At 45.7% G+C, this 24,503-nt stretch overlaps 1 protein-coding gene across 2 annotated transcripts in view; it reads left to right on the top strand.

Annotated features, from left to right (window-relative positions):
* Window positions 1-24,155, top strand: part of LOC112252834 (TATA-binding protein-associated factor 172-like) — a 69,637-nt gene extending 45,482 nt beyond the window's left edge. For both annotated transcript variants that reach the window (XM_042323480.1, XM_024424487.2), the window contains 19 exons: window positions 285-525; window positions 750-934; window positions 1,014-1,170; window positions 1,428-1,537; window positions 7,394-7,595; window positions 7,843-7,991; window positions 8,756-8,908; window positions 13,816-13,937; window positions 18,842-19,009; window positions 19,147-19,224; window positions 19,309-19,438; window positions 20,138-20,279; window positions 20,505-20,635; window positions 20,839-20,961; window positions 21,508-21,660; window positions 21,924-22,132; window positions 22,448-22,607; window positions 22,856-23,026; window positions 23,210-24,155. In XM_042323480.1, the coding sequence (XP_042179414.1) occupies window positions 285-525; window positions 750-934; window positions 1,014-1,170; window positions 1,428-1,537; window positions 7,394-7,595; window positions 7,843-7,991; window positions 8,756-8,908; window positions 13,816-13,937; window positions 18,842-19,009; window positions 19,147-19,224; window positions 19,309-19,438; window positions 20,138-20,279; window positions 20,505-20,635; window positions 20,839-20,961; window positions 21,508-21,660; window positions 21,924-22,132; window positions 22,448-22,607; window positions 22,856-23,026; window positions 23,210-23,353 (2,928 nt within the window). In that variant the 3' untranslated portion in view covers window positions 23,354-24,155. The remainder of the gene's footprint in view (window positions 1-284; window positions 526-749; window positions 935-1,013; window positions 1,171-1,427; window positions 1,538-7,393; window positions 7,596-7,842; window positions 7,992-8,755; window positions 8,909-13,815; window positions 13,938-18,841; window positions 19,010-19,146; window positions 19,225-19,308; window positions 19,439-20,137; window positions 20,280-20,504; window positions 20,636-20,838; window positions 20,962-21,507; window positions 21,661-21,923; window positions 22,133-22,447; window positions 22,608-22,855; window positions 23,027-23,209) is intronic.
* The last annotated feature ends 348 nt before the right edge of the window (window positions 24,156-24,503 follow it).

Below are 24,503 nucleotides of genomic sequence, written 5' to 3'. Positions count from 1 at the left end.
CATAGATGAGGGACTAATGACTTTATTTCAATTGAACTGATATCCTCATATGAACTGTATCTCAGTAAAATCTTTGACATTGTTGCATTTTATATTTTTGTTTCAGTACAGATGCATAGTATTGATACCAGCAATATTAGCCAGAGAAGTACATGGTATCATATGGAAACTGAAATGCACAGCGTTAAATCTGGGTTGTGTTCATTAGGCACCAAACGGACTGAAACAGACTATCTGGACTTGTCCAATAGCAAACGCTCATTTTCTCTCATCCCAACCTGCAGGCGTTACCAGACAAGCTGAACCCAGTGGTGCGTCCGCTCATGGAGGCAGCTAAGCGGGAGGAGAACACCCTGGTTCAGGGTTACGCCGCCTCCTTCATCGCCAAGCTGCTGCAGCAGTGTGCTACTAGGCAGCCGTGTCCCAATTCCAAGATCGTCAAGAACCTGTGTTCGTCGATCTGCATGGACCCCCTACTCACGCCCTCCTCGGCCTGCCCCGTGCCCCCCACTCAGACTGCCAAAGGTATGGGATGGGATGCACAACATTTTTAATCTGGGTCATGTTCATGAGGGCACACCATAGTGAAATGTAGACTAAAACTGGAGAAGATATTGTGGTCTCTCCGTGTTTCAGCCTGATGAACATGACCCAGATTAACACTAATGAGGTTGTGGCTGCCAGAAACAGATATTACGTAGAACCCTCTGACACTCACTCTGTTGACCCTTTCTCTCTTTCACCCCTAGCTGGCATGTCGGAGAAAGAATGCATGCACCACATGGTCAATAAGACCAAGGGCATTATCACTCTCTACCGCCACCAGAGGGCAGCATTTGTCATCACCAGCAAGAGGGGCCCCACCCCCAAAACCTCCAAGACCCCCACCACTGAACTGCCACCAGGCAGCACCATCACCACAGATACTGATGAGGTGGGTGACAGAGAGAGCAAACATTTACCTGTGTATTGACTGTGTTCCTGATGACTATGGTTTATTTTGACCGTTTCAGAATAAAAAGCCATTTCTCGTTCAGAGAAGAGGTGCCGAGTTCTCTCTGACGACGGTTGCCAGGCACTTTGGCCAGGATCTGACTGGATCACTGCCCTACCTGTGGGAGTTTGTGGTGGGACCATTGAGGGCCGTGGTGGAGAACAACCAAGGCATCGGTATGCTACACTCTTCATTAGATCAAATGGGTCATGTTCATTTGGGATCACCGCAACTGAAAGCAAACGTTTCTTATTGGACAAGTAAAGGTAGCCCTGCCCTGTTTCAGTCCCATTTGGTGCCTAATGAACATGATCAAGATGTATTGCTATTTGCTACCCTCTGTCCACTTCCAGATGGGCATCTTCCTATACCTCTTGTGAGTGTTGTCATCAATGAAGAGATATTGATGCATTTCTGCTCTATGGTGTTGTAGATGCAAAGCTCCAGTTGGAGAGGGGGGATGCTGCAGCCCAGGAGCTGGTCAACTCTCTGCAGGTGCTGGAGGTCACGGCTGGAGCCATGGCCCCCGAGCTCAAACCTATGGTAAGACAACATGCAGGAGTTAAATTTGATTTAATTTTGATTTGAATCTCACCAGTAGAAACACCACCATCATATCTACCAAATTCCAGTAAAAGATTGACTTCTCTAAGCTCAAAAATGTCTCCAATGTTGTCACACCTCAGTTGTTTTCACACCCACATCCCTCGCCATCTGCTGTGTAGGTCCAGGAAAGTATTCAGACCCATTGGCTTTCAACATTTTGTTAGGCCTGATTCTATAACTGATGAAATAGTTATTCCACCTTTAACTGGCCTACCAGGCAATTCGTTCCAGTCATTGGCAGCAGAGAACTGGAAGGAGAGGCGGCCAAAGGAGGAGTTGGCTTTGGGGATGACCAGTGAAATATACCTGCTGGAGCGCATGCTATGGGTGGGTGCTGCTATGGTGACCAGTGAGCTGAGATAAGGCTGGGCTTGACCTAGCAGAGACTTATAGATGACCTGGAGCCAGTGGGTTTGTGACGAATATGAAGCGAGGGCCAGCCAACGAGAGCATACAGGTCGCAGTGGTGGGTAGTATATGGGGCTTTGGTGACAAAATGGATGGCACTGTGATAGACTACATCCAGTTAACTAAGTAGAGTGTTGGAGGCTATTTTGTAAATGACATCGCCGAAGTCAAGGATTGGTAGGATAGTCAGTTTTACAAGGGTATGTTTGGCAGCATGAGTAAAGGTTGCTTTGTTGCGAAATAGGAAGCCGATTCTAGATTTAATTTTGGATTTGAGATGCTTAATGTGAGTCTGGAAGGAGACTTTACAGTCTAACCAGACACCTAGGTATTTGTAGTTATCCACATATTCTAAGTCAGAACCGTCCAGAGTAGTCATGCTAGATGGGCGGGCGGGTGTGGGCAGCGATCAGTTGAAGAGCATGCATTTAGTTTCACTTGCATTTAAGAGCAGTTGGAGGCCACGGAAGGAGTGTTGTATGGCATTTAAGCTCGTCTGGAGGTTTGTTAACACAGTGTCCAAAGAAGGGCCAGAGGTATACAGAATGGTGTCGTCTGCATAGAGGTGGATCAGAGAATCACCCGCAGCAAGAGCGACATCATTGATGGATACAGAGAAAAGAGTCAGCCCGAGAATTGAACCCTGTGGCACCCCCATAGAGACTGCCAGAGGTTCAGACATCATGCCCTCTGATTTGACACACTGAACTCTTACTGAGAAGTAGTTGGTGAACCAGGCGAGGCAGTCATTTGAGAAACTAAGGCTGTTGAGTCTGCCAATAAGAATGCGGTGATTGACAGAGTCAAAGCCTTGGCCAGGTTGATGAAGACGTCTGCACAATATTGTCTTTTATCGATGGCGGATATGATATCGTTTAGGACCTTGAGCGTGGCTGAGGTGCACCCATGACCAGCTCGGAAACCAGATTGCATAGTGGAGAAGGTACAGTGGGATTCGAAATGGTCAGTGATCTGTTTGTTAACTTGGCTTTCAAAGACTTTAGATAGGCAGCGTAGGATAGATATAGGTCTGTAACAGTTTGGGTCTAGAGTGTCTCCCCCTTTGAAGAGGGGGATGACTGAGGCAGCTTTCCAATCTTTAGGGATCTCAGACAATAAGAAAGAGAGGTTGAACAGGCTAGTAATAGGGGTTGCAAGAATTGCGTCAGATCATTTTAGAAAGAGAAGGTCTAGCCCAGCTGATTTTTAGGGGTCCAGATTTTGTAGCTCTTTCAGAACATCAGCTTTCTGGATTTGGGTGAAGGAGAAATGGGGAGGCTTGGGCAAGTTGCTGTGGGGGGTGCAGAGCTGTTGTCCGGGGTAGGGGTAGCCAGGTGGAAAGCATGGCCAGCCGTCGAAAAATGCTTATTGAAATTCTCGATTATTGTAGATTTTTCGGTGGTGACAGTGTTTCCTCGCCTCAGTGCAGTGGGCAGCTGGTAGGAGGTGCTCTTATTCTCCATGGACTTTACAGTGTCCCAGAACTTTTTGGAGTTTGTGCTACAGGATGCAAATTTCTGTTTGAAAAAGCTAGCCTTTGCTTTCCTAACTGCCTGTGTAGATTGGTTCCTAACTTCCCTGAAAAGTTGCAAACCGCGGGGGCTATTCGATGCTAATGCAGTACACCACAGGATGTTTTTATGCTGGTCAAAGACAGTCAGGTTTGGAGTGAACCAAGGGCTATATCTGTTCTTAGTTCTACATGTTTTTTAATGGAGCATGCTTATTTAAGAGGGTGCGGAAAGCACTTTTAAAGAATAACCAGGTATACTCTACTCACGGAATGAGTTCAACATCCTTCCAGGATACCCGGGCCAGGTCGATTAGAAAGGCCTGCTCGCTGAAGTGTTTTTGGGAGCGTTTGATAGTGATGAGGGGTGGTCGTTTGACCGCGGACCCATTATGGACGCAGGCAATGAGGCAGTGATCGCTGAGATACTGGTTGAAGACGGTAGAGGTGTATTTAGAGGGCAGTTTGGTCAGGATGATATCTGAGGATTTAGGGTTGTACCTGATAGGTTCCTTGATAATTTATGTGAGATTGAGGGCATCTAGCTTAGATTGTAGGATGGCTGAGGTGTTAAGCATATCCCAGTTTAGGTCACCTAACAGTACAAACTGAAGATAAATGAGATGCAAGTAATTCACATATGGTGACCAGGGCACAGCTGGGGGCTGAGGGGGGTCTATAACAAGCGGCAACAGTGAGAATTATTTCTGGAAAGGTGGATTTTTAAAAGTAGAAGCTCAAACTGTTTGGGCACAGACCTGGATAGCAAGACATAGCCTGCACAGTTGAAACTCCACCCCCTTTGGCTGTTCTATCTTGGCGGCAAATGTTGTAGTTGGGGATGGAAATGTCAGAATTGTTGGTGGCCTTCCTAATCCAGGATTCAGACACGGTTAGGACATCAGGGTTGGCGGAGTGTGCTAAAGCAGTGAAAAAAAAAAAACTTAGGGAGGAGGCTTCTGATGTTAACATGCATGAAACGAAGGATTTTACGGTTACAGAAGTCAACAAATGAGAGCGCCTGGGAATAGGATTGGAACTGGGGGCTACAGGGCCTGGGTTAACCTCTACATCACCAGAGCAACAGAGGAGGAGTAGGATAAGGGTACGGCTAAAGGCTATAAGAACTGGTCGTCTAGTGCGTTGGGGACAGAGAATAAAAGGAGCAGATTTCTGGGCGTGGTAGAATAGATTCAGGGCATAATGTACAGACAAAGGTATGGTAGGATGTGAGTGCAGTGGAGGTAAACCTAGGCGTTGAGTGGCGATGAGAGAGGTTTTGTCTCTGGATGCACCAGTTAAGCCAAGTGAGGTCTACACGTGTGTGGGGTGGGACAAAAGAGCTATCTAAGGCATTTTGAGCGGTAATGAGGGCTCTACAGTGAAATAAAACAATAATAACTAGCCAAAACAGCAGTAGACAAGGCATATTGACATTCGAGAGAGGCATAAAGCAATCACAGGTGTTGATCAGGAGAGCTAAGACAACAACGGATAAATGGCAATGAAATGGGCAGAGCGGATCAGTTAGGTACATACAGGACCTGAGTACGAGGCTGGGGGCGACAGGTAAAAAAATTAGGTGCCGTGTTATTGAAACAGTCCAGGGGAGTCAGCTGTGTATCAGAGTGATCATAGGGTCAAAAGAGCAGCAATAGGTGAGTCAGGGTGCTGTTCAGTAGTCACTACTACGCTAGGCGAGCAGGGGATACGGCGTTCAGAAAATCTAGCGGGCCGGGGCTAGTAGATGGTTCTTCGGTGACATCGTAGAACCATCTACTAGTTGAGACCACATCGGGCAGTCACGTCGGCAGTCCAGTCGTGATGGATCGGCGGGGCTCTGTGTCGACAAAAAAGGGTCCAGTCCAGTTGGCAAAGGAGGTATTGTAGCCCTAGAATTAGCTGGTATATGGGCCTAGCTCGAGGCTAGTTCAATGCTAGCTAGTGCTTGCTTCGGGACAGAGTTGTTAGCAAACAGTATCCAGTCATTTGCAGCTAGCTAGTTGTGATGATCTGGTGTAATGATTCAGAGCGGCAGGAAAGCAGTCCGATATGCTCTGGGTTGATATCGCGCTGTGCAGACTGGCAGGCGTTGTCCGAGCTGGTGGTGGCTGGATGAAGACCGCTAGTCGTGGCTAACAAAGACTAGTAGCTGGTTAGCTCCTTATGGAAGTTCCAGTTATAAGCAATAAAAATAGCAGATCCGTACCACATTGGGTGAGGCGGGTTGCAGGAAAGTAGAAAGTGAGATTAAGATATATACGAAAAAGGCCGGCTATTTACACGGGATAAGACAAATACACACGTCCTGCTGCTACGCCATCTTGGATTCTAGATGGCGTAGCAGACCCTTTACTCAGTACTTTGTTGAAGCACCTTTGGCAGCGATTACAGCCTTGAGTCTTCTTGGGTATAACTCTACAAGCTTGGCACACCTGTATTTCGGGAGTTTCTCCCATTCTTCTCTGCAGATCCTCTCAAGCTCTCAGGTTGGATGGAGAGCATTGCTGCACATCTATTTTCAGGTCTCCAGAGATGTTCGATCGGATTCAAGTCCGGGCTCTGGCTGGGCCACTCAAAGACATTGAGACTTGTCCCGAAGCAACTCCTGCGTTGTCTTGGTTGTGTGCTTAGGGTTGTTGTCCTGTTGGAAGGTGAACCGTTTCCCCAGTGTGAGGTCCTGAGGACTCTGGAGCAGGTTTTCATCAAGGATCTCTGTACTTTGCTTCGTTCAGGTTTGCGTCGATCCTGACTAGTCTCCCAGTGCCTACCACTGAAAAACATCTCCACAGCATGATGTTTCCACCACCATGCTTCACCGTAGGGATGGTGGCAGGTTTCCTCCAGACATGACGCTTGGCATTCAGGCCAAAGAATTCAGTCTTGGTTTCATCAGACCAGAGAATCTTGTATCTTATGGTCTGAGAGTCCTTTAGGTGCCTTTTGGCAAACTCCGAGCGGGCTGTCATGTGCCTTTTACTGAGGAGTGGCTTCCATCTCTAACATAAAGGCCTGATTAGTGGGGTGCTGCAGAGATGGTTGTCCTTCTGGAAGGTTCTCTCATCTCCACAGAGGAACTCTGGAGCTCTGTCAGAGTGACCATCGGGTTCTTGGTCACCTCCCTGATTAAGGCCCTTCTCCCCGATTGCTCAGTTTGACCGGATAGCCTTCTCTAGGAAGAGTCTTGGTGGTTCCAAACTGCTTCCATTTAAGAATGATGGAGGCCACTGTGTTCTTGGGGAATTCCTTCGACATCGTAGCTTGGATTTTGCTCTGACATGCACGGTCAACTCTGGGACTTATAGACAGGTGTGTGCCTTTTCCAAATCATGTCCAATCAGTTGAATTTACCACAAATGGACTCCAATCAAGTTGTAGAAACATCTCAAGGATGATCAATGGAAACGGGATGCACCTGAGCTGAATTTCGTGTCTCATAGCAAATGGTCTGAATAATTACGCAAATAAGGTATTTGTTTTTTTTTATACATTTGCAAAAATGTCAAAACCTGATTACTGAGGATTTTTTGGGGGGGTTTTAATCCATTTTAGAATAAGTCTATAATGTAACAAAATGGGGAAAAGTCAAGGGGACTGAATACTTTCCAAAGGCACTGTATGCCTCAAGCCAAAATGAATGGTGAAGATGAGCACAGGTATCTGGAAATTACGTGTGGTGGGGTTTTGAATTGTCGCATGTACATCACCTGCCACAATCCAAAACACCACCTTGTGCTCTGGGCCATGTGTTTATCTCAACAGAGGACTTTGACGTGAACACATCAGGCAAACTTTGATTTTGGAGCGTAATGTCTGTAAATACCCCCATTTACTGTATTGTCTGTCTGATTTAGTTCTTCCCCTCTGCTTTTCAGTTGTTGGAGCACCTGCCCCACCTGTTCACCTGTCTGCAGCACCCGTACACGGCCGTGCGTCACATGGCGGCGCGCTGCGTTGGTGTGCTCAGTAAGATCGCTACCATGGAGACCATGCACCTGTTCCTGGAATGTGTGCTGCCCTGGCTGGGGTGCATCGAGGATGGCACTAAGCAGGAGGGGGCCATCGAGGCCATGGCCTGTATCCTTCATACGTGTCAGTCAGACATGTTCCCGCGTATGGGCAACCAACCAATGGTTTTTATATAAGATAGAAAAAGGACATGCCATGTAGCAGACACTTTATCCAACAGTATATTGAGTGCATGCATACATTTTTTTTGTAAATGTGACCCCAGCATGAATTGAACCCAAAACCCCACATTGAAACCAGGGGAGTTGGTGCCTTGTGGTTGGTTGTCCTTGACCCCTTGGCCCCCGCCCCCCAGGTGTGATGGAGCAGTTGGATGTGGACATCGTGCCGTACATTGTGCTGCTGGTGGTGCCGGTGCTGGGCCGCATGAGTGACCCCAGTGACAGCGTCCGTTTCATGGCCACGCAGTGCTTCGCCACCCTCATCCGCCTGCTACCACTGGAGGTAAACACACACACCGAACAATACAGCACAGGCAGTATGGTTTAAGGAGATTTGTTTGCAAGTAGTTATTTGGGAGTAGTTATTTAGTCTTTTTTTGGGATGCCAGGTAATTTGTAGATCTGTGATTCTGCCTAGTCCTACTGCAGTGTAGTCGATGTCAAATACTCGCTAAATCTGCCATTTACAAGCTACCTGTGGTGTTACTTCCTACTGTGCAATATGGTTATTTGCCTTTTGCCCAATAGAGGACAGTATCTCACTATTTTCCTATGCTGAATATTTTATGTGATTGTCAGTTGGAGGATGTGTGTGTGTGTGTGTGTACTCTAATGAAGTTGGGCATTTTGTTTTCATGGCGTCATTGACATCTGTCAGCGGTTAAGTGTTGTCAGTTCATTGGTTCACTTCAATCAGAGAGATTAAGTGGGAGAAATGAATCGGATGCACTGCAGAATCGGGACGGCTGAATGTCAGCCAAATGACCTCCCATACGGAGACACAGTTGACTCCCAAATAAAAAATGTTGGAGGCTTGGCTTTTGCACCTGGTAATGTTTGTTTGGATATCTTACACCCTTTTCACACTATCATGCTGACCACAATTGTAATGCGCTCAGATATGACATTTTTTCATTATTTCCAGCAAGGTTCCTGCAACTATGGTGGATGTGAAACCAGGTCAGCAAAGGACAGCTGGGCTTGGTTCAGGTCAGTGGTGTGAAAAGGGTTTTGAGTCTGCCTTTTTATGATTATTTTTTATCTTAGTCGGGTATCCCGGATCCTCCCACCATGTCGGATGATCTGATTCGCCAGAAGGCCAGAGAGCGTCACTTCATGGAACAGCTGCTGGACAGCAGGAAGTTGGAGAACTACAAGATCCCTGTGCCCATCAAGGCTGAGCTCCGCAAGTATCAGCAGGTGTGTGTTTACATGGCCTTTATTCTTTTTTTTTTACGTGTGTTTATGTATGCATTTACTTTTTGTGGGTGTTAGAATTCTACCAACAATTAGTTGGGCCAATATTAGCCCTTTTCATAATCTATCGGCTAACAGCCCTTGACTATAGGTGCAGCTGACATCTCCTTTATAGCACGAGCGCACTGTGCCTATTGTGTCAAACTGCTGCAAGCTATCTTTCCTCAAGGAACCTATAGGCTGCATCTTGCTACCCACTCATGCTGCACATCATTTATCACACTTGAATAATGCAAAAATGTTGAACCCTAAATGAATTTCCTGTTGGGCAAAACAATGTCCATACAGGCTACAGTACAAAGACGGATACCGGTAGCTTGCTAAGTAGCTAGCAAAATAACATTCAGCATTCACAGAAAGCGAACTTTGCTAGCTAGCTTACAGGAAATATCAGTCATTTTTGCAGTCGACTAACCAACCCCCATTAATCGGTTAACAAATGGTTAAATTCGTCCAAACAGTAAAATTAGCTGAACAGAAAGTACTATTGCCATTGCTGAGATATTACAATTTGTGTACGAATTCTGGGTCAAAAGGTCACCGGAGATAAGGCACTGGTCAATGGCAGAGCCTTTTCCAAAAATGGCACCAAAATGACACAAGTGGACTTGGATTAATAAACAAACTCAAATATCTCAAGATAGGAAAGTCCTATCAACATGACATTTTCAAGGGTTATACAATAATATGAGGATGTTAAATTGAAATAGAATTAAATATGTATACATACCGTAAAACTTCAATTAAACAGTGAGTCTCAAATAGCCACTTGTCACTATTTTTAGTAGCAGGGCAATGGCACACATTTCAGCAATATAAATGCCTGTTTTAAATAAACGCCCTGTCTAAATGAATTGTTTACGAGGTTACCGTGACTTGTTTACGAGGTTTAATGTTTGATGTGTCACATTTACATAACTTTTCCAAATCATTACTGAATTATGGAAATTAGCTGTTTTTATCGCCAGTAAGTAACTGCTAGCTATTGGCTGATAGCTAACTGGCAAGCACAAAAATTCAACTTCGGGAGTACAGACCCCAAGAAATTGGCCAGGCGCCATCTAGTGGTGAAAGTAAGAACTGCCAAAACAATGCACAGTCAGAGGATAATAATTCTGTCAAGGAAGTTTGTCTTAATAAAAAAAAGGGTGTCAATGATAACACATTAGGGCAGGAAATTAAGGAATTGATTAAAAAGCTGTAAATAAACAATAAACTATGCAAATGAACAAAGCTGTGTGCATTAAGGAAATAGAAGTCTGTCTCGAAGTGCCTGTTGTGTCCAGTGATTGAAGCAAATAAAAGCCTGGGCTATTAATTGAAGTTTTACGGTATGCACATGTACTGTATACATTTCCTGTTGTACACAATAAATCATTGATCAATTAGGCTTTTTCCACTTAAGTTATTTATTTTGCCCTACTAATGCAATCAGTCATACACATATGCTGCAGTACTAACCAGAGGTAATACTTTAGGATTTTAGTGTGCTTCTAACAGCAACTTATGTAATTTGACTCAACATTCTCTTATTTTTCTTGTGCCCACCTGCTCTAAAACCGTCTGCGGCGGCGGCTAACCTTCCTGATAGCTACTCTAGCAAAGGTGAGATTGGAAGATTGCATGAAATCTTGACAGCAGCATAGCAAAATGTTACCAAGAATTTGATTTGTGTAGTGATACATATATATATATATATTTTAAAAAATTGCGTTTCGTCAGATGTATATGGTTGGACAGTGTAGATAAAAGCTTACTAAACTTCTCACTCAGGCTTTTTTTGAGCTGTCTCACTTCCAGCGAAAAGTGGTTGTCGGAAGAAGCGTAAAACCACTCTGGCCCCACTGATTGTGCGCTCCCCGATACGATACGTCACGTGACCTAACGCCCCAGCATGGGTACAAGGAATGGAAATTTGTCATTAAAAGCTTTAAAAACATGCGACAATAGCGAGCCGATCGTCTCATATTATTGAGCGTGCAACTACTGTAATTAAGCAGACCACGTAAGGCGTACAATTTGCCAGAAAACATTGTTCTAAAAGATGCACCTGGTGGAGTGGTTTAAGAGAAACATCTCCGTTGACTTAGAAAGAGGGGAAATCTAAATATGCAACAACTAGGATGGGTTAATATGACTAGAATTTTGCCTTTGGCTTTTGGACAATGAAAGAAGGTGGATATGAAAACCAATAGAGAAATGCTGACACGTTTTGGGTCGCTAGCATAGCTAGCTTGCATGCTTCTCCTTTCTCTCTGCTCCGCTGCTTCAGCTTGCGTCTGAGTTGCCTAGCAGCAAGTCTCCGCTCTGGCTTGTTGCCTAGCAGCAAGTCTCCGCTCTGGCTTGTTGCCTAGCAGCAAGTCTCCGCTCTGGCTTGTTGCCTAGCAGCAAGTCTCCGCTCTGGCTTGTTGCCTAGCAGCAAGTCTCCGCTCTGGCTTGTTGCCTAGCAGCAAGTCTCCGCTCTGGCTTGTTGCCTAGCAGCAAGTCTCCGCTCTGGCTTGTTGCCTAGCAGCAAGTCTCCGCTCTGACTTGCTCACAGCTCGCTCTGACTAGACTAAGCCATTAGTTGACGTTACTCAAGCTACTTTCTAACTCTAAACTAACTGCACTTTACTATTTTCATCAAAACAATAATTCCGGTCAGATCCAACACTGTTCGTGTTTGACTGACTGGATTTGTTATATTCTGACTCCAATTCAATTACATGAAATTATGCAAATGAATCTAGGCCGATTTTAAAAGATATATATATATATATATCCTTGAATCTATTGATGCAGCTGTGCGTCAATCTAAGTAACATTATAATCAAAATCCCAATCAAAATCCAGCAATTTTAAGCTAGATGTATATTTGAGCTAGGGATGTTGGCCTTCAGCATCTGCGGGGGAAGGTGGCAGAGCTACAGCAGTGTTTGTCAGACATCCTGAAAATCGGTATTCTCACAAACGTCTGTAGCGTCCGAAACGGTTTGACTCTATGGAAAGGGAAGACTCTCACGAACATGATGGGGTCCTCTGTTTTGCTCTATGACCCCCACAAGTTTCACAGGACTCGTCTGATGGTAACCCATACAAACAAATGAAGGTAGTTTTGTGCCAACAAAAATAAGGGGTTAAATATGTCCAAAAAACACACATTTCCTGAGCTTTCTTATATCTCCTAGGTATAGGACAGACACTTAAATCGTATTCCTTATGTGTAATTATTTTTACTGTCTTTGCCGTTTTAGGAATGTGTTATTCCATGTGTTTCTATGGGCTATAGTTGTAGGCCAAATTCAATATTTTATCACTATTTCTTTATACCGAAAGGGGTCCTAAAATTCAAAATCAATAGCTAGATGATCCATGGTATGAACATCTTTAAAACAATTCCATATGTTACAGATGACAAACACTCTACTGACATTTGCCAAAGCTCAGTAACTCAATGCATGTGTTCATTGAATATGCTTTCCCCTGTATTGTAAGTAGGCCTAAACTAGATCTTGATTTACCCAGTTTATCAATAGATTTATTGTACAACAAAGTCAAATGGATTATTATTGTAAGGGCTGTCAAAGTTAACGCGTTAATCGCAGTTAACCTTTGACATTTTAAGCACAATGCGCTCTGCTGTGCGGTTGTCAGTAGTTACCTCAAGCACAAAGTACTAATTATGGCTAACCCACAGATGGAACAATGAGACAGTTAATTTGCCGGATGTATAAATGTGAAGCATCCGCTTGGCGTTTCCTCTCACTACCAAACATATGGTAGTGAGAGGAAGCCCACTGGCCGGCAGTTAGAGGAGATTTTGGCCGAAGTTCAGCACATTTTCTCATCAATGAATCATTTTGATTTCAATAGTTTTCTGTTCGGAATGGACTGTTTTTTTAAAAATATTTATTTTTGTAAATTTTGTTTGTAGACTTTTCCCTTTCAAAAAATCACGTTGTTTAGAAGTGCAAAGGCGAATAGAATTATTGCGCACTTCAGGAGGTGTTCCCTAACGGAAATATGCAGATGCATCGGTCTCAGACTTCTCTTGTTTCTTGTGGTGCTCAAACATCCATTATGCATGTAGTTTAGAATGAAAATTTACAGAAAGTTCAACCATAAACGCATTCCAAGGGCATTTCTTTAGATAACAGCCCAAAATCGTAATTTGCACAGAAGTAGTAGCTAGTAGCCATCTTATGCTAACGTCAACTAGCAGCTAGCTCATCAAACAAGAATGTTTACAATGCCATGGCTGAATAACTTGATTCAACTCTAATCAAGAAGCATTCAGCTGCTGTAGATTAGGGTTGGAGTGAAAATCTACAGGACGGTAGCTCTCAAGGAACAGGGTTGGAAAGTGTGTGTGTGTGCGTGTGTGTGTGTGACTAAAAGATGAGGGATGGCCTTGTCTCTAACTAGTTAAATAACTCTACAAGCAATTCAGCACTTTCCACTTTATCTTCCGTCTCGTTATTTTCTGCCAGCCTCTACAAATAGGGTTTGCTTTAAATGTAGCAGGGAGGGCAGCTGCTGCTGACAAATGACTTTTGGACAGAACACACATTTTAAAGTGGTGGAATGGGTTGGGCTTTGTGCCCAACATCCATCTCTCTAATAGGAAAGTGATTTGTAGATCAGTGATTCTGCCTGTGATGTAGTCATACACAAAATATCAGCACAGTGACAATGTTTGTATGAATTCTTTCACTCATCACTTCACAAGGTGTGGCATAAAATGCAGTGCAACAGCTCATTGCGTCACGTCATTGTCCCTCCTTGCCATAGCTAGTATGCAGAATGTGATTGATAAGGTTATTAAAATGACTAATTTGATGGACCGTTTCAATAACTTTTGATCTTTCCAGGATGGAGTGAACTGGCTGTCCTTCCTGAATAAGTACAAGCTGCATGGTATCCTGTGTGACGACATGGGCCTGGGCAAGACCCTGCAGTCCATCTGCATCCTTGCTGGGGACCACTACCTCAGGTACTTAACTGCATGAACACACAAACAGGTCGTGTTCCAGGCCGACTATATTGTAGTCGCACTGCATGCATCAACCAACGGTTGCATGCCATGTCGTCGACTGTGCAGTCGGGCATCAGATTGCTGTATCATATGTGGTTACCAGACGTCATCAGACCACGCAACAGAACAGTGTACTGTTCTACACTTGGTTTATTTTTTATGAAATAGTTTACAACAAATATTTTTTCAAGTTTTATTGAATTCCGTGACGTGGTTAGCCTTTACGGCTGGGACTGTAGGTTTGGGTCCCGGAATCCTCTTAAGTAGCAGTTAGCTGCTAGCCGTCATGAAAACAGAGTAGGCTAACGCAAGCAGTGCAGGCCCACCAATGTTTTTTTCCCCCCACGGCTGGGCACAAATGCTTTAGGTGTTTTGATTTCCACACAATCACAAGATTGTGGAACTGTCAAATGGACAGGGATTGGCCTGCCCTATATGCACCACCACCAAGCAGCTTAAGGGAAGAGATCTTTCGGCTATGAGAAACGGATGACCTATTTTCTTAGTGTAGCCCAGGCAAACCGAATCTGTTTTTAAATGCCTCCTATAGCAAAGCTGTCTGAGTCGGGCGGCGTTGATCTGTCCCAGTCCAACGGCTAGATATTAAGCTCAACTCTGCGGCCCATTGGCGACTGGATCTCGCAAGCCGTAGAAGATCAGGGAGGCAGTCTGGCCCCCCTTTCATATATCCGAGAAGATCCGATTCAGCTATCAAACAGCTTTACCCTGCTTGATACAGACCTACCAGCCCGGGAGTCAACACGGATCCTGGGAATATACCAACAGCCAGTGGCACCCTCCCACATGGCCACCCCAGTTCAACAAATCGCTGACTCAAGACAGAAGGGTCTCGGGCCAGCCGCCACCTTCCTGGGGTTTTTCGACACCATCCACTGTTGCTGGTGAGAAGAATCAGGCTAGCCTCCCTCGAAGCCTCCATCCCCCCTGCCTGAGGCAGTCCCATCCTGCTCTCTCTCTTCCTTAATTAACCATCAGATTCCATCACAACCACCATCATTGTGGGCAGCTCAATGGTGAGAGATTTTGGCTTGCCTACAGTCTGTGGACCGACCCAAAGACCACTGTCACACAGGAGCCTGTTTCCATGACATCAACTCCCTCCTGCCAAACAATTCTGGCCAACTACTTCATTATTGACACAGGTTTTAACGACCTTCGCTTTAGGTGATCTGAGGGAGTACTACACAACAAATTGTAGCACCCTCGCTAGCACAGGGAAGAGAATAATTCTCTCTGGCCCCCTCCCGTGTTATCAAAGGGGTTCAGAATGTTTCAGCCGACTCGTTGCCCTAAACGAGTACCCGAAGGAACCTTGCGAGAACAGGAACGTCTCCTTTTGTGACAACTTTGATTTGCTGTGGGAGTAACCAGCGCTTTTTAAGAGACTGGATTTCACCCTAACTACAGGGTTTATAGAAATATTTCCTGCAACATGGCAAACCGTTTTAGAGACGGACAGGGTCTGGTAGTGCTCCAGTGCTCCCTGTCAGAATAAGCAACGGAGGACTTGGAAACCATGTCAACTCCTGTGGAAATGGCACTATGGTTATTGTAACCTAATTTATGTTCCTCTAACTCTGCCTTCTAGTGAGTTTATACAAACTTATCTTCTACCATTCTGATACATTGGAGACTTTCAGAAAACCTGGTTGTAACGTTAGTCATTTGTTCATTTTTCCATTGGTTACCTCGAGTGGCCCACACTCATTGAATATGGAGCTTTTAAATGTTTTAAACTAGCAATCACTAGTTAAAACCTTTCTTGTGAATGACCTCATTGCGGAGCGCAAAATTGGTTGCATGTTTCTCATTGAAACATGGCCGTCTTCAGATTGTAGTTCTACTCTTATTGAAGCCCCCCCCCCAGTCTACAGCTTTTCATACTCTCAGAAAAGGGTGGGGTGACAGCCTCTATTTAAAAAAAAAATAATAATACTCTCAGCTGTAAGGACATTTAGTTTGGTGACTTTTGTAAGTATTCTGAGCATCATGCTATACTGTTTAAATGTCAGCCACCAGTGCTGACTATAACCCTGCATTGGCCATCAAAAGCACTGCCCCATTTCATTTCCTGATTTCTTTGAACTATTGTCCTTCTACTATGATAAAAATCATTGTTATGCGCTTAATATATATCTTCTTTTTTTAAATATTCATGTTGACAGAGATGGACTCCCAAGGCAATTGAATTTCGGACTCTTTTGAGCTCTATGGACTTCATTCAACATGTCACTGGACCCACCCATAGCTGCAGCCATGCTCTGAACCTGGTTATCACCAAGGGGCTTTCTATTGACACATCCTCTTGTTGATGTTGTCCTATCTGATCTCCACTGTATTTGTACTACTACCTTGTTCCCCATTGCACAGTGTAATACTGAACACCTTATTAAGAAACACGATCTCACCTCTGAAGTTGCTACAGGTTTTTGAGTGTATGAACAACACACCATCACCTATTCTGCCTTCCTCTTGTGATGATTTAGTTCACTTTAATAGCAAACTAAGGGCAACCATTAATGCCGTAGCTCCTGTAAGGTTGAAAAGAGGCCACATCCAAACAGAGCCAATTGGATGAGTCAGGAAACAAAACAATTGATAAGAAAATTGCAGAAAGGCAGAGCGGAAGTGGGGAAAGTCAGTTGCTGGTCAATTATGATATTCTGAGAGCGCATCTTGGCATATATGACAAGGCGATTAGAAATGCAAAGACAGGTTAATTTTTCGGATATTGATCACTAATAATCAGAATCATTTGAGTGTTCTTCTCTGCCATTGATGGCCTGATAAATCCTACCCCCGGAAGTCTGAACTTTCCTCCACATATTAAATGTGATGCGTCTCAGAGATCAGATCCCAATCATTAGGCTGGGTGTCAGTCAAGCAAGACCTGATGCGAGGTTTGATATACAGTGCATTCGGAAAGTAATCAGATCCTTGACCTCTTTTACATTTTGTTAGGTTACAGCCTTATCCTAAAATGGATACTTTTTTTTGTGTCTCAATCTACACACAACACTCCGTAATGACAAAGCAAAAAAACATTTTTTTTATACATTTTTGCAAATTAATGAAAAATAAACTGAAATATCACATTTACGTAAGCATTCAGACCCTTTACTCAGTACTTTGTTGAAGCACCTTTGGCAGTGATGACCACCTCGAGTCTTTGGTTATGGCTCTACAGGCTTGCCACCTGTACTTGGGGAGTTCCTCCCATTCTTTTCTGCAGATCCTCTCAAGCTCTGTCAGGTTGGATGGGGAGCATTGTTGCACAGCTATTTTCAGGTCTCTCCAGAGATGTTCGATCGGGCTCTGGCTGGGCCACTCAAGGACATTCCGAGACTTGTCCTGAACTACACATTGTCTTAGCTGTGTGCTTAGGGTTGTTGTCCTGTTGGAAGGTGAACCAGTCTGAGTGCTCGGAGATAGTTCAATCTTGGTTTCATCAGACCAGAAAATCTTGTTTCTCATGGTCTGAGAGTCTGTGCCTTTTGGCAAACTCCAAGCGGGCTGTCATGTGCCTTTTTACTGAAGAGTGGCTTCCTTCTCTACCATAAAGGCCTGATTTGGTGGAGTGCTGCAGAGAGGGTTCTCCTCCTGGAAGGTTCTCCCATCTCCACAGAGGAACTCTGGAGCTCTGTCAGTGACCATCAAGTTCTGACCAAGGTCCTTCTCCCACGATTGCTCAGTTTGGCCGGGTGGCCAGCTCTAGGAAGAGTCTTGGTGGTTCAAAACTTCTTCCATTTAAGAATGATGAAGGCTACTGTGTTCTTGGGGACTTTCAGTGCTGCAGAAAGGTTTTGGTACCCTTCCCCAGATCTGTTCCTCGACACAATCCTGTCTCTGAGCTCTACGGACAATTCCTTTTGACCTCATGTCTTGGTTTTTGCTCTGACATGCACTGTCAACTGTGGGACCTTATATAGACAGGTTTGTGCCTTTCCAAATCATGTCCAATCAATTAAATTTACCAACAGGTGGACTCCAAGTTGTAGAAACATCTCAATGATGATCAATAGAAACAGGATGCACCTGAGCTCAATTTCAAGTCTCATAGCAAAAGGTCTGAATACTTATGTGAATAAGGTATTTGTTTTATACATGTGCAAACATTTCTAAACCCGTTTGTTTTCAGAATAAGACTAACGTAACAAAATGTGAAAGTCAAGGGGTCTGAATACTTTCCAAATCCACTGTATGTTACCCCTTGGCAAGCACAGCATTGATTTCCACTGCTACTCAGACGATACACAACTTTACATTTCTGTGTCACCAGGGGATTTTAGCTCCGCAGAAATGAGACTATTGGTGATTTGAAATACTTGGATGACTCACAACTTCTTCCAGCTAAATCCGGACAAGACCGAGGCACTTATTGTTGGAGCCAAAGCATAGAGAGAGAATCTGGCTGCACATTTTAATTCACAGGCAGTGAAGGTAAAAAACCTAGGTGTAACTCCAATCACTACTGACTACTGTAATACTCTCCTGTCTGGTCAGCTGAAGAAAGCCATTGGTCAAGAGCAAAACATACAGAATTCTGCAGCACGGGTACTGGCTGCCTGTGAGATTTAGAACAAATTAAGATTCTTCTGTTTTTTTGTGTAGTAAATAGTTGTTTTTCTTAATAGTTTTTCTGTGAAACACATCGTTTCATCCATGCCCGAAATGTGCTATATAAATAAAGCTTGATTGGATTAAATGCCTATCCAGGCGTTGTGAAATCTGGCAGGCAACTGCAATGTAGTCGTCCTGGAACGTGTCCACGGTTTGACTTTAAACACCGTCAGCACATTGGAGGCTCCTCTGTTGTTAAGAGTTCTATTAATTGTGTGCAGGGCACAGGAGTATGCCAAGACCAAGGCAGCAGACTGCACCCCCCTGCCCTCTCTGGTGGTGTGCCCCCCCACCTTGACGGGTCACTGGGTGGACGAGGTGGGCAAGTTCTGCACCGACGAGTACCTGAACCCCCTGCACTACACAGGACCCCCCACGGAGCGAGCACGGTAAGACCCCTAGACCGACCCTCACCCACCCAAACATACACACGATTCCACCACAGAGATTGCATAGGAGAACACGGCATCATCATTTGTTTAAATTATTACGAGGTTAAAATAATTAATTGTTTTTTCTTTTGCAGGTTACAGCATCAAGTGAAAAAGCACAACCTAGTAGTAGCCTCCTACGATGTTGTACGAAACGACATAGACTTTTTTAGGTGATTTATTGAAATTTAAAAAATCTATCTTTAGGATGGTGGATGTCATTTTTATAAATAATATATACCATTTTTAATTTTCAGGAATATAAAATTCAATTACTGTATCCTCGACGAGGGCCATGTGATCAAGAACGGGAAGACCAAGCTCTCTAAGGCCATTAAGCAGTTGGCGGCCAACTTCCGAGTCATCCTATCAGGAACGCCCATCCAGGTGGGGGGTATTTTCTTCAGCCGATTATTAAATATATTTTTTAATTGAACCTTTATTTAAGTAGGCAAGTCAGTTAAGAACAAATTCTTAATTACAATGACGCTGGGCCAATTGTGCTCCACCCTACGGGACTCCCAATCACGGCTGGATGTGATACAGCCTGGATTCGAAACAGGGTCTGTAGTGACGCCTCTTGCACTGAGCTGCAGTGCCTTAGACCGCTGCGCCACTCAGGATCTTTTTTTTTAAAAGTCAGTAAAGAACGAGCAAAGGCGTCTGCAGTGGGAATGAATCTGTTCCAGTGTGTTCGTTTTTTGCGTCTTTCTTTACTAAACTTTATTGTAAGACCGTGATCCTCGAGCTTGTTAATGTTCTGTGCTCACTGCATCAGATCAATGTTGCCTAATCATTTCTCTATACTGGCCTAATGATTCCTTCCTCCACTCTGTGGGGCGGTTGGCCGTATTGTCTTTACATTGACGGGTGTAGTATTAGTGGATGAAATGAGGACATTATGCCAAGCCTGTGTGACATTAATGGTGACGTACGTTAGACTCTGTGAATGCCTATTGTGCAGTCTGCCGCTGTAGCCTTCATAGAGGAGTTCAGTCCAAGCAGTCGGACTACTTCCAAGTCTCAGCGTTTATTTCAGTGTAATACAACTCTCTCACTTTCTCTCCCTCTGCCGTCTCTCCTCAGAATAATGTTCTGGAGCTGTGGTCGCTCTTTGACTTCCTCATGCCCGGCTTCCTGGGCACAGAGCGCCAGTTTGCTGCCCGCTACGGCAAGCCCATCCTGGCCAGCCGTGACGCCAAGAGCTCGTCGCGCGAGCAAGAGGCCGGTAAAGATCCGATTTGTCTCTGTTCTGATGTTGGTGTAATCACCAGTTGTGAATGCCTAACGATGAGCGCACGGAAGCTGGGTCTTGTTCATTTGGCACTGTGGTTGTGACGACATTGCGACACTTGATTTTCCCATGGCAGAACAAATACAATCCCAACAAATCTGACACCGACGGTGGTGTGTTTTTGTTTCTTGTGGTGACTGTTCCGCTCCTCCTCTCTAGGGGTCCTGGCCATGGAGGCGCTGCATCGCCAGGTGCTGCCCTTCCTCTTGAGGAGAATGAAGAAGGATGTGCTGCAGGACCTGCCCCCCAAGATCATCCAGGACTACTACTGCAACCTCAGCCCTCTACAGGTACACTAGGAAACCTCTGAACCGCTGTTATAACGTCATATAGACGGTCTCTTCATATGAAGAGAACAGCAGTAGCTTACCTCTGTTGTGATGGCCTAAAATCCCAAATAACTACTCATTATATGATTTAAGATGAGCAATTCTGCGCCTCACCTTGCTCAAACTGATCCCCTCAAACACGTTGTCTCGCTCTCTGTCTGCAGGTTCAGCTGTATGAGGACTTTGCCAAGTCCCGGGCCAAGGTCAGTGTGGAGGACACCATCTCTACAGCCTCCATCCACGAAGAGGAGAAGCCCAAGCTGAAGGCCACGGGTCACGTGTTCCAGGTAAACACACACACACACACACAGGTCAATGTATGTGACTGCTTTCTTTTTAGTTTGTGGATTGTGCCTGGGGCATTTTTTGCCACTTGTGACCTGCATCAAAAATGGTAGAAGGTGGCAGGTAGCTTCGCATTGTTTTGGGTCAGTTGCTAGTTCAAATTCCAGACCCGACAAGGTGAAAAATCTGTCTGTGCACTTGAGCAAGGAACTTAACCGCCATTTCTTCAGGGCCGCCGTGACCCCCACTCTCCGAGGGTGTCTCTAGCACTATACAGCTGATTCAAATAATCTAAGCTTGATGATGAGTTGGTTTACTGGAATTAGCTGTGTAGTGCTAGGGCAAAAATCAAAACGTGCACTCGGGGGTGGCCCCAGGACCGAGTTTGGGAAACGCTGCCTTAGACTGCTGCGCCACGCAGCACACATTTCACACATGCGTATAATAGGACAAAATAGAATCACCCACCAAATTGTTATTATATCTTTTAAATTTGTGCGTATTCACCGTACTTGGTATTTGTTATTTACATCCTCTTCCCTCTCCAGGCTCTGCAGTACTTGCGGAAGCTGTGTAACCACCCAGGCCTGGTACTGCTGCCACAGCACCCAGAGTACAAGCGCATCACAGACCAGCTGGCAGCACAACACTCCAGCCTCCGAGACATCCAGCACTCGCCCAAACTCTCAGCTCTCAAACAGGTACCCCTATACCTTACCTCTAGGTGCCACTCATTCCCCATTCCTGACCCCAATCTCAGCCACGCACCACCCCTATTCCCCTCTCTGCCTTCACGTTCCATCCTATTCCTGTCCCCCAAATCTTCCCTGCTCCAGAAGTGGCAGTTATTGGGATTGTAGTGGAGTGAGGTGCAGATACCTCCTACTCCATACTACTCAACTGCTACAGAAAAAAACACCCCTGTGAGTAAGTTGTTATACTGAGCCCCCTCCCCCTATTCCAGTTGTTGTTAGACTGTGGTCTGGGCAGCAGCGGCTCAGCGGAGGGCACAGAGGCGGTGGTGGCCCCGCACAGAGTGCTGATCTTCTGTCAGCTGAAGAGCATGCTGGACATCGTGGAGCACGACCTGCTCAAGCCCCAGCTGCCCGCCATCACCTACCTGCGACTGGACGGCAGCGTCCCGACTGGCCTGCGCCACTCCATCGTCTCTAGGTGAGAAGGGAGGAGCATGGAGGGAGTCTTTGGGTCCTGTGTGTGACAATACAAGGCATGGTGTTGGTGTCAAACTATCATGAGTAGTGTTATTTGTTTTTAGGACGGGACCCATTAGAAGTAGTTTGAGGGACCGCTATTGGGCTCAGACAGTAGGCTGAGCTGAGGCTGGAACCTACGTCGCCGGGGGGGTTTGTGTGTAGTCAGGAGCTTTTAGACTGCTACACCAGACACTCACAAACCTCATCTGAATTGAGTGGCACTGTCCTTCTCTCGCTGTCTCTCTCTACGGTGCTCTGTCACGCTCGCTCTCAGGTTCAACAACGACCCCTCCATAGACGTGCTGCTGCTCACCACCCACGTGGGCGGTCTGGGTCTGAACCTGACCGGCGCTGACACGGTAGTGTTTGTGGAACACGACTGGAACCCTATGAGAGACCTACAGGCCATGGACCGCGCACACAGGATAGGACAGGTAAACTACTGCCTCTGTATGTAAAATATCCAGGCCAGCAGTGTGGTTTGGTTCGGCCTTACGGCGTGAAGGCAAAAAACATGTTTGAGTGGATCAATTTTGAGTAAGCCGAGGCTTCAGAATCACTCGTCTTGATTCTGTGCAGTCCCAACTGCAACGTAGTTAGTCTCAGACATGCGCACAGGCTTGTCCGGTTGGCAGTCCCGACGTAGTGCCACATTTCTGTAGCGGTGTGTCTCCTCTTGCAGAAACGCGTGGTGAATGTGTATCGTCTGATCACGCGTGGCACCCTGGAGGAGAAGATCATGGGCCTGCAGAAGTTCAAGATGAGCATCGCCAACACTGTCATCAGCCAGGAGAACGCCAGTCTGCAGAGTATGGGCACCGACCAGCTCCTCAACCTCTTCACCTTGGACAAGGTCAGTAGCGCTCACTTGGGTACACACACACTTATGCACGTGCACCCCCCCCCTCCCGTGTTAGTCATTCTACTCTTTCACACACATCTATTTAACCAGTGTCGCCTGTCCAGTGTGTGTGTGTGTGTGTGTGTGTGTGTGTGTGTATGTTTCGATCCCTCTAACCTGTCTCTCTCCGTCTAGGAAGGGAAGGATGATAAGGGCGAGTCGTCCTCTGGAGGGAAAGCCTCCATGAAGAACGTGCTGGACGGCCTGGGGGACCTGTGGGACCAGCAGCAGTACGAAACGGAATATAACCTGGACAGCTTCATGCACTCGCTCCACTAGCCTCACTTACCCAGCCAGGCTAAACCATCCAGGGCTCAGTGCTATCTGCCAGTCTGATTCTGGTTATCCCCATGGCTTCCCCAGTATTCTCCCACCCCAAAGCCCACTTAACTAGACAGCCTTCCCACCTTTAGTCCTGTGTGCCCTCCTGTTCCAGGGGGAACAGAGGAGCAGGGTCATCTAGTCTCTCCTTGAGGCTGCCTGTACAGTGGAGCAGCAAGATGGGACTGGCCCAGAGACCACTCCAGCCCTGTGGCGGTCCACCTTCTAAGCTGAAGTCTTAAAGCACTCCCACACCCACTTTTAGAGGACTACCAGTGTTCTATTGACTGTATAGGCAAAAACAAGATGTTTGACTGGAGGAAAGGAGAGGGGGAGCCGTCTTATAGGAACACGTGCGCACACACCAGAGTGCTGGCTCTTTATAGCTGGTTACTGGATTGCACTGTGACTACTGGCTAGAAGGGGTGTTTCTGGGGTGTTTTATACCACCCCCAGGTGGCACTAGTCTCCCCACACATGTCCTGTGTAAGCACATTCACTAGACCTTTCTCGCCCACATAGAACTCTGTATGGATCAGTTGGCTGGCCTGGCACAGGATTGGAAAAGCCGTGGCCGGGCGCTGCTCGTCCCCAACCTTGTGAAATGTCACTCTAAATGGAGCTGCCTCACAGGGACTTACACCGCGGGGACCAACCTGAAACAAGGGGATGAGTTTTAAGAAAATGCAGACCTGTAAATATTTCTGTAATTGTTGCTCCTTGTTGAAACTGATAGTTATAATAAATTCTAGAGCTTTCAGCGGCGTCCTGTTTTGTGCGTCCAGCACTGTCCCCATAGACTGCATTCCTATGTTGAACACGGCCAGTAGAGGGTGTCCTTGCATTTAGGAATGATGGCACTGAGATTAGCTCTGAGTGGAAAGTGGATCGGGATCATTTGAGGCGCAGCATGAGGTTGAAAAGCAAGAGAAAGTAAAGATGACTCTACTATGTCAGTGATACTGCTGGAGCTTTAGTCAGAGGTGATGGGCAAACTAGTGTTATTGCTTACATGAACTTCTGACTACCAAACTTTTCAGACACATTGCTGCCGCACATCTGGTATTGAATCCAGATTCCCTTTACTCTCAAAAAGGCGCCATAGGTC

The sequence above is a fragment of the Oncorhynchus tshawytscha genome, linkage group LG06, assembly GCF_018296145.1.
Source record: "Oncorhynchus tshawytscha isolate Ot180627B linkage group LG06, Otsh_v2.0, whole genome shotgun sequence".
In the NCBI taxonomy this organism is placed as follows: Eukaryota; Metazoa; Chordata; class Actinopteri; order Salmoniformes; family Salmonidae; genus Oncorhynchus; species Oncorhynchus tshawytscha.
The sequence above is the reverse complement of the archived record's forward strand: the minus strand, read 5'-3'. Positions and strand labels throughout refer to the sequence as shown.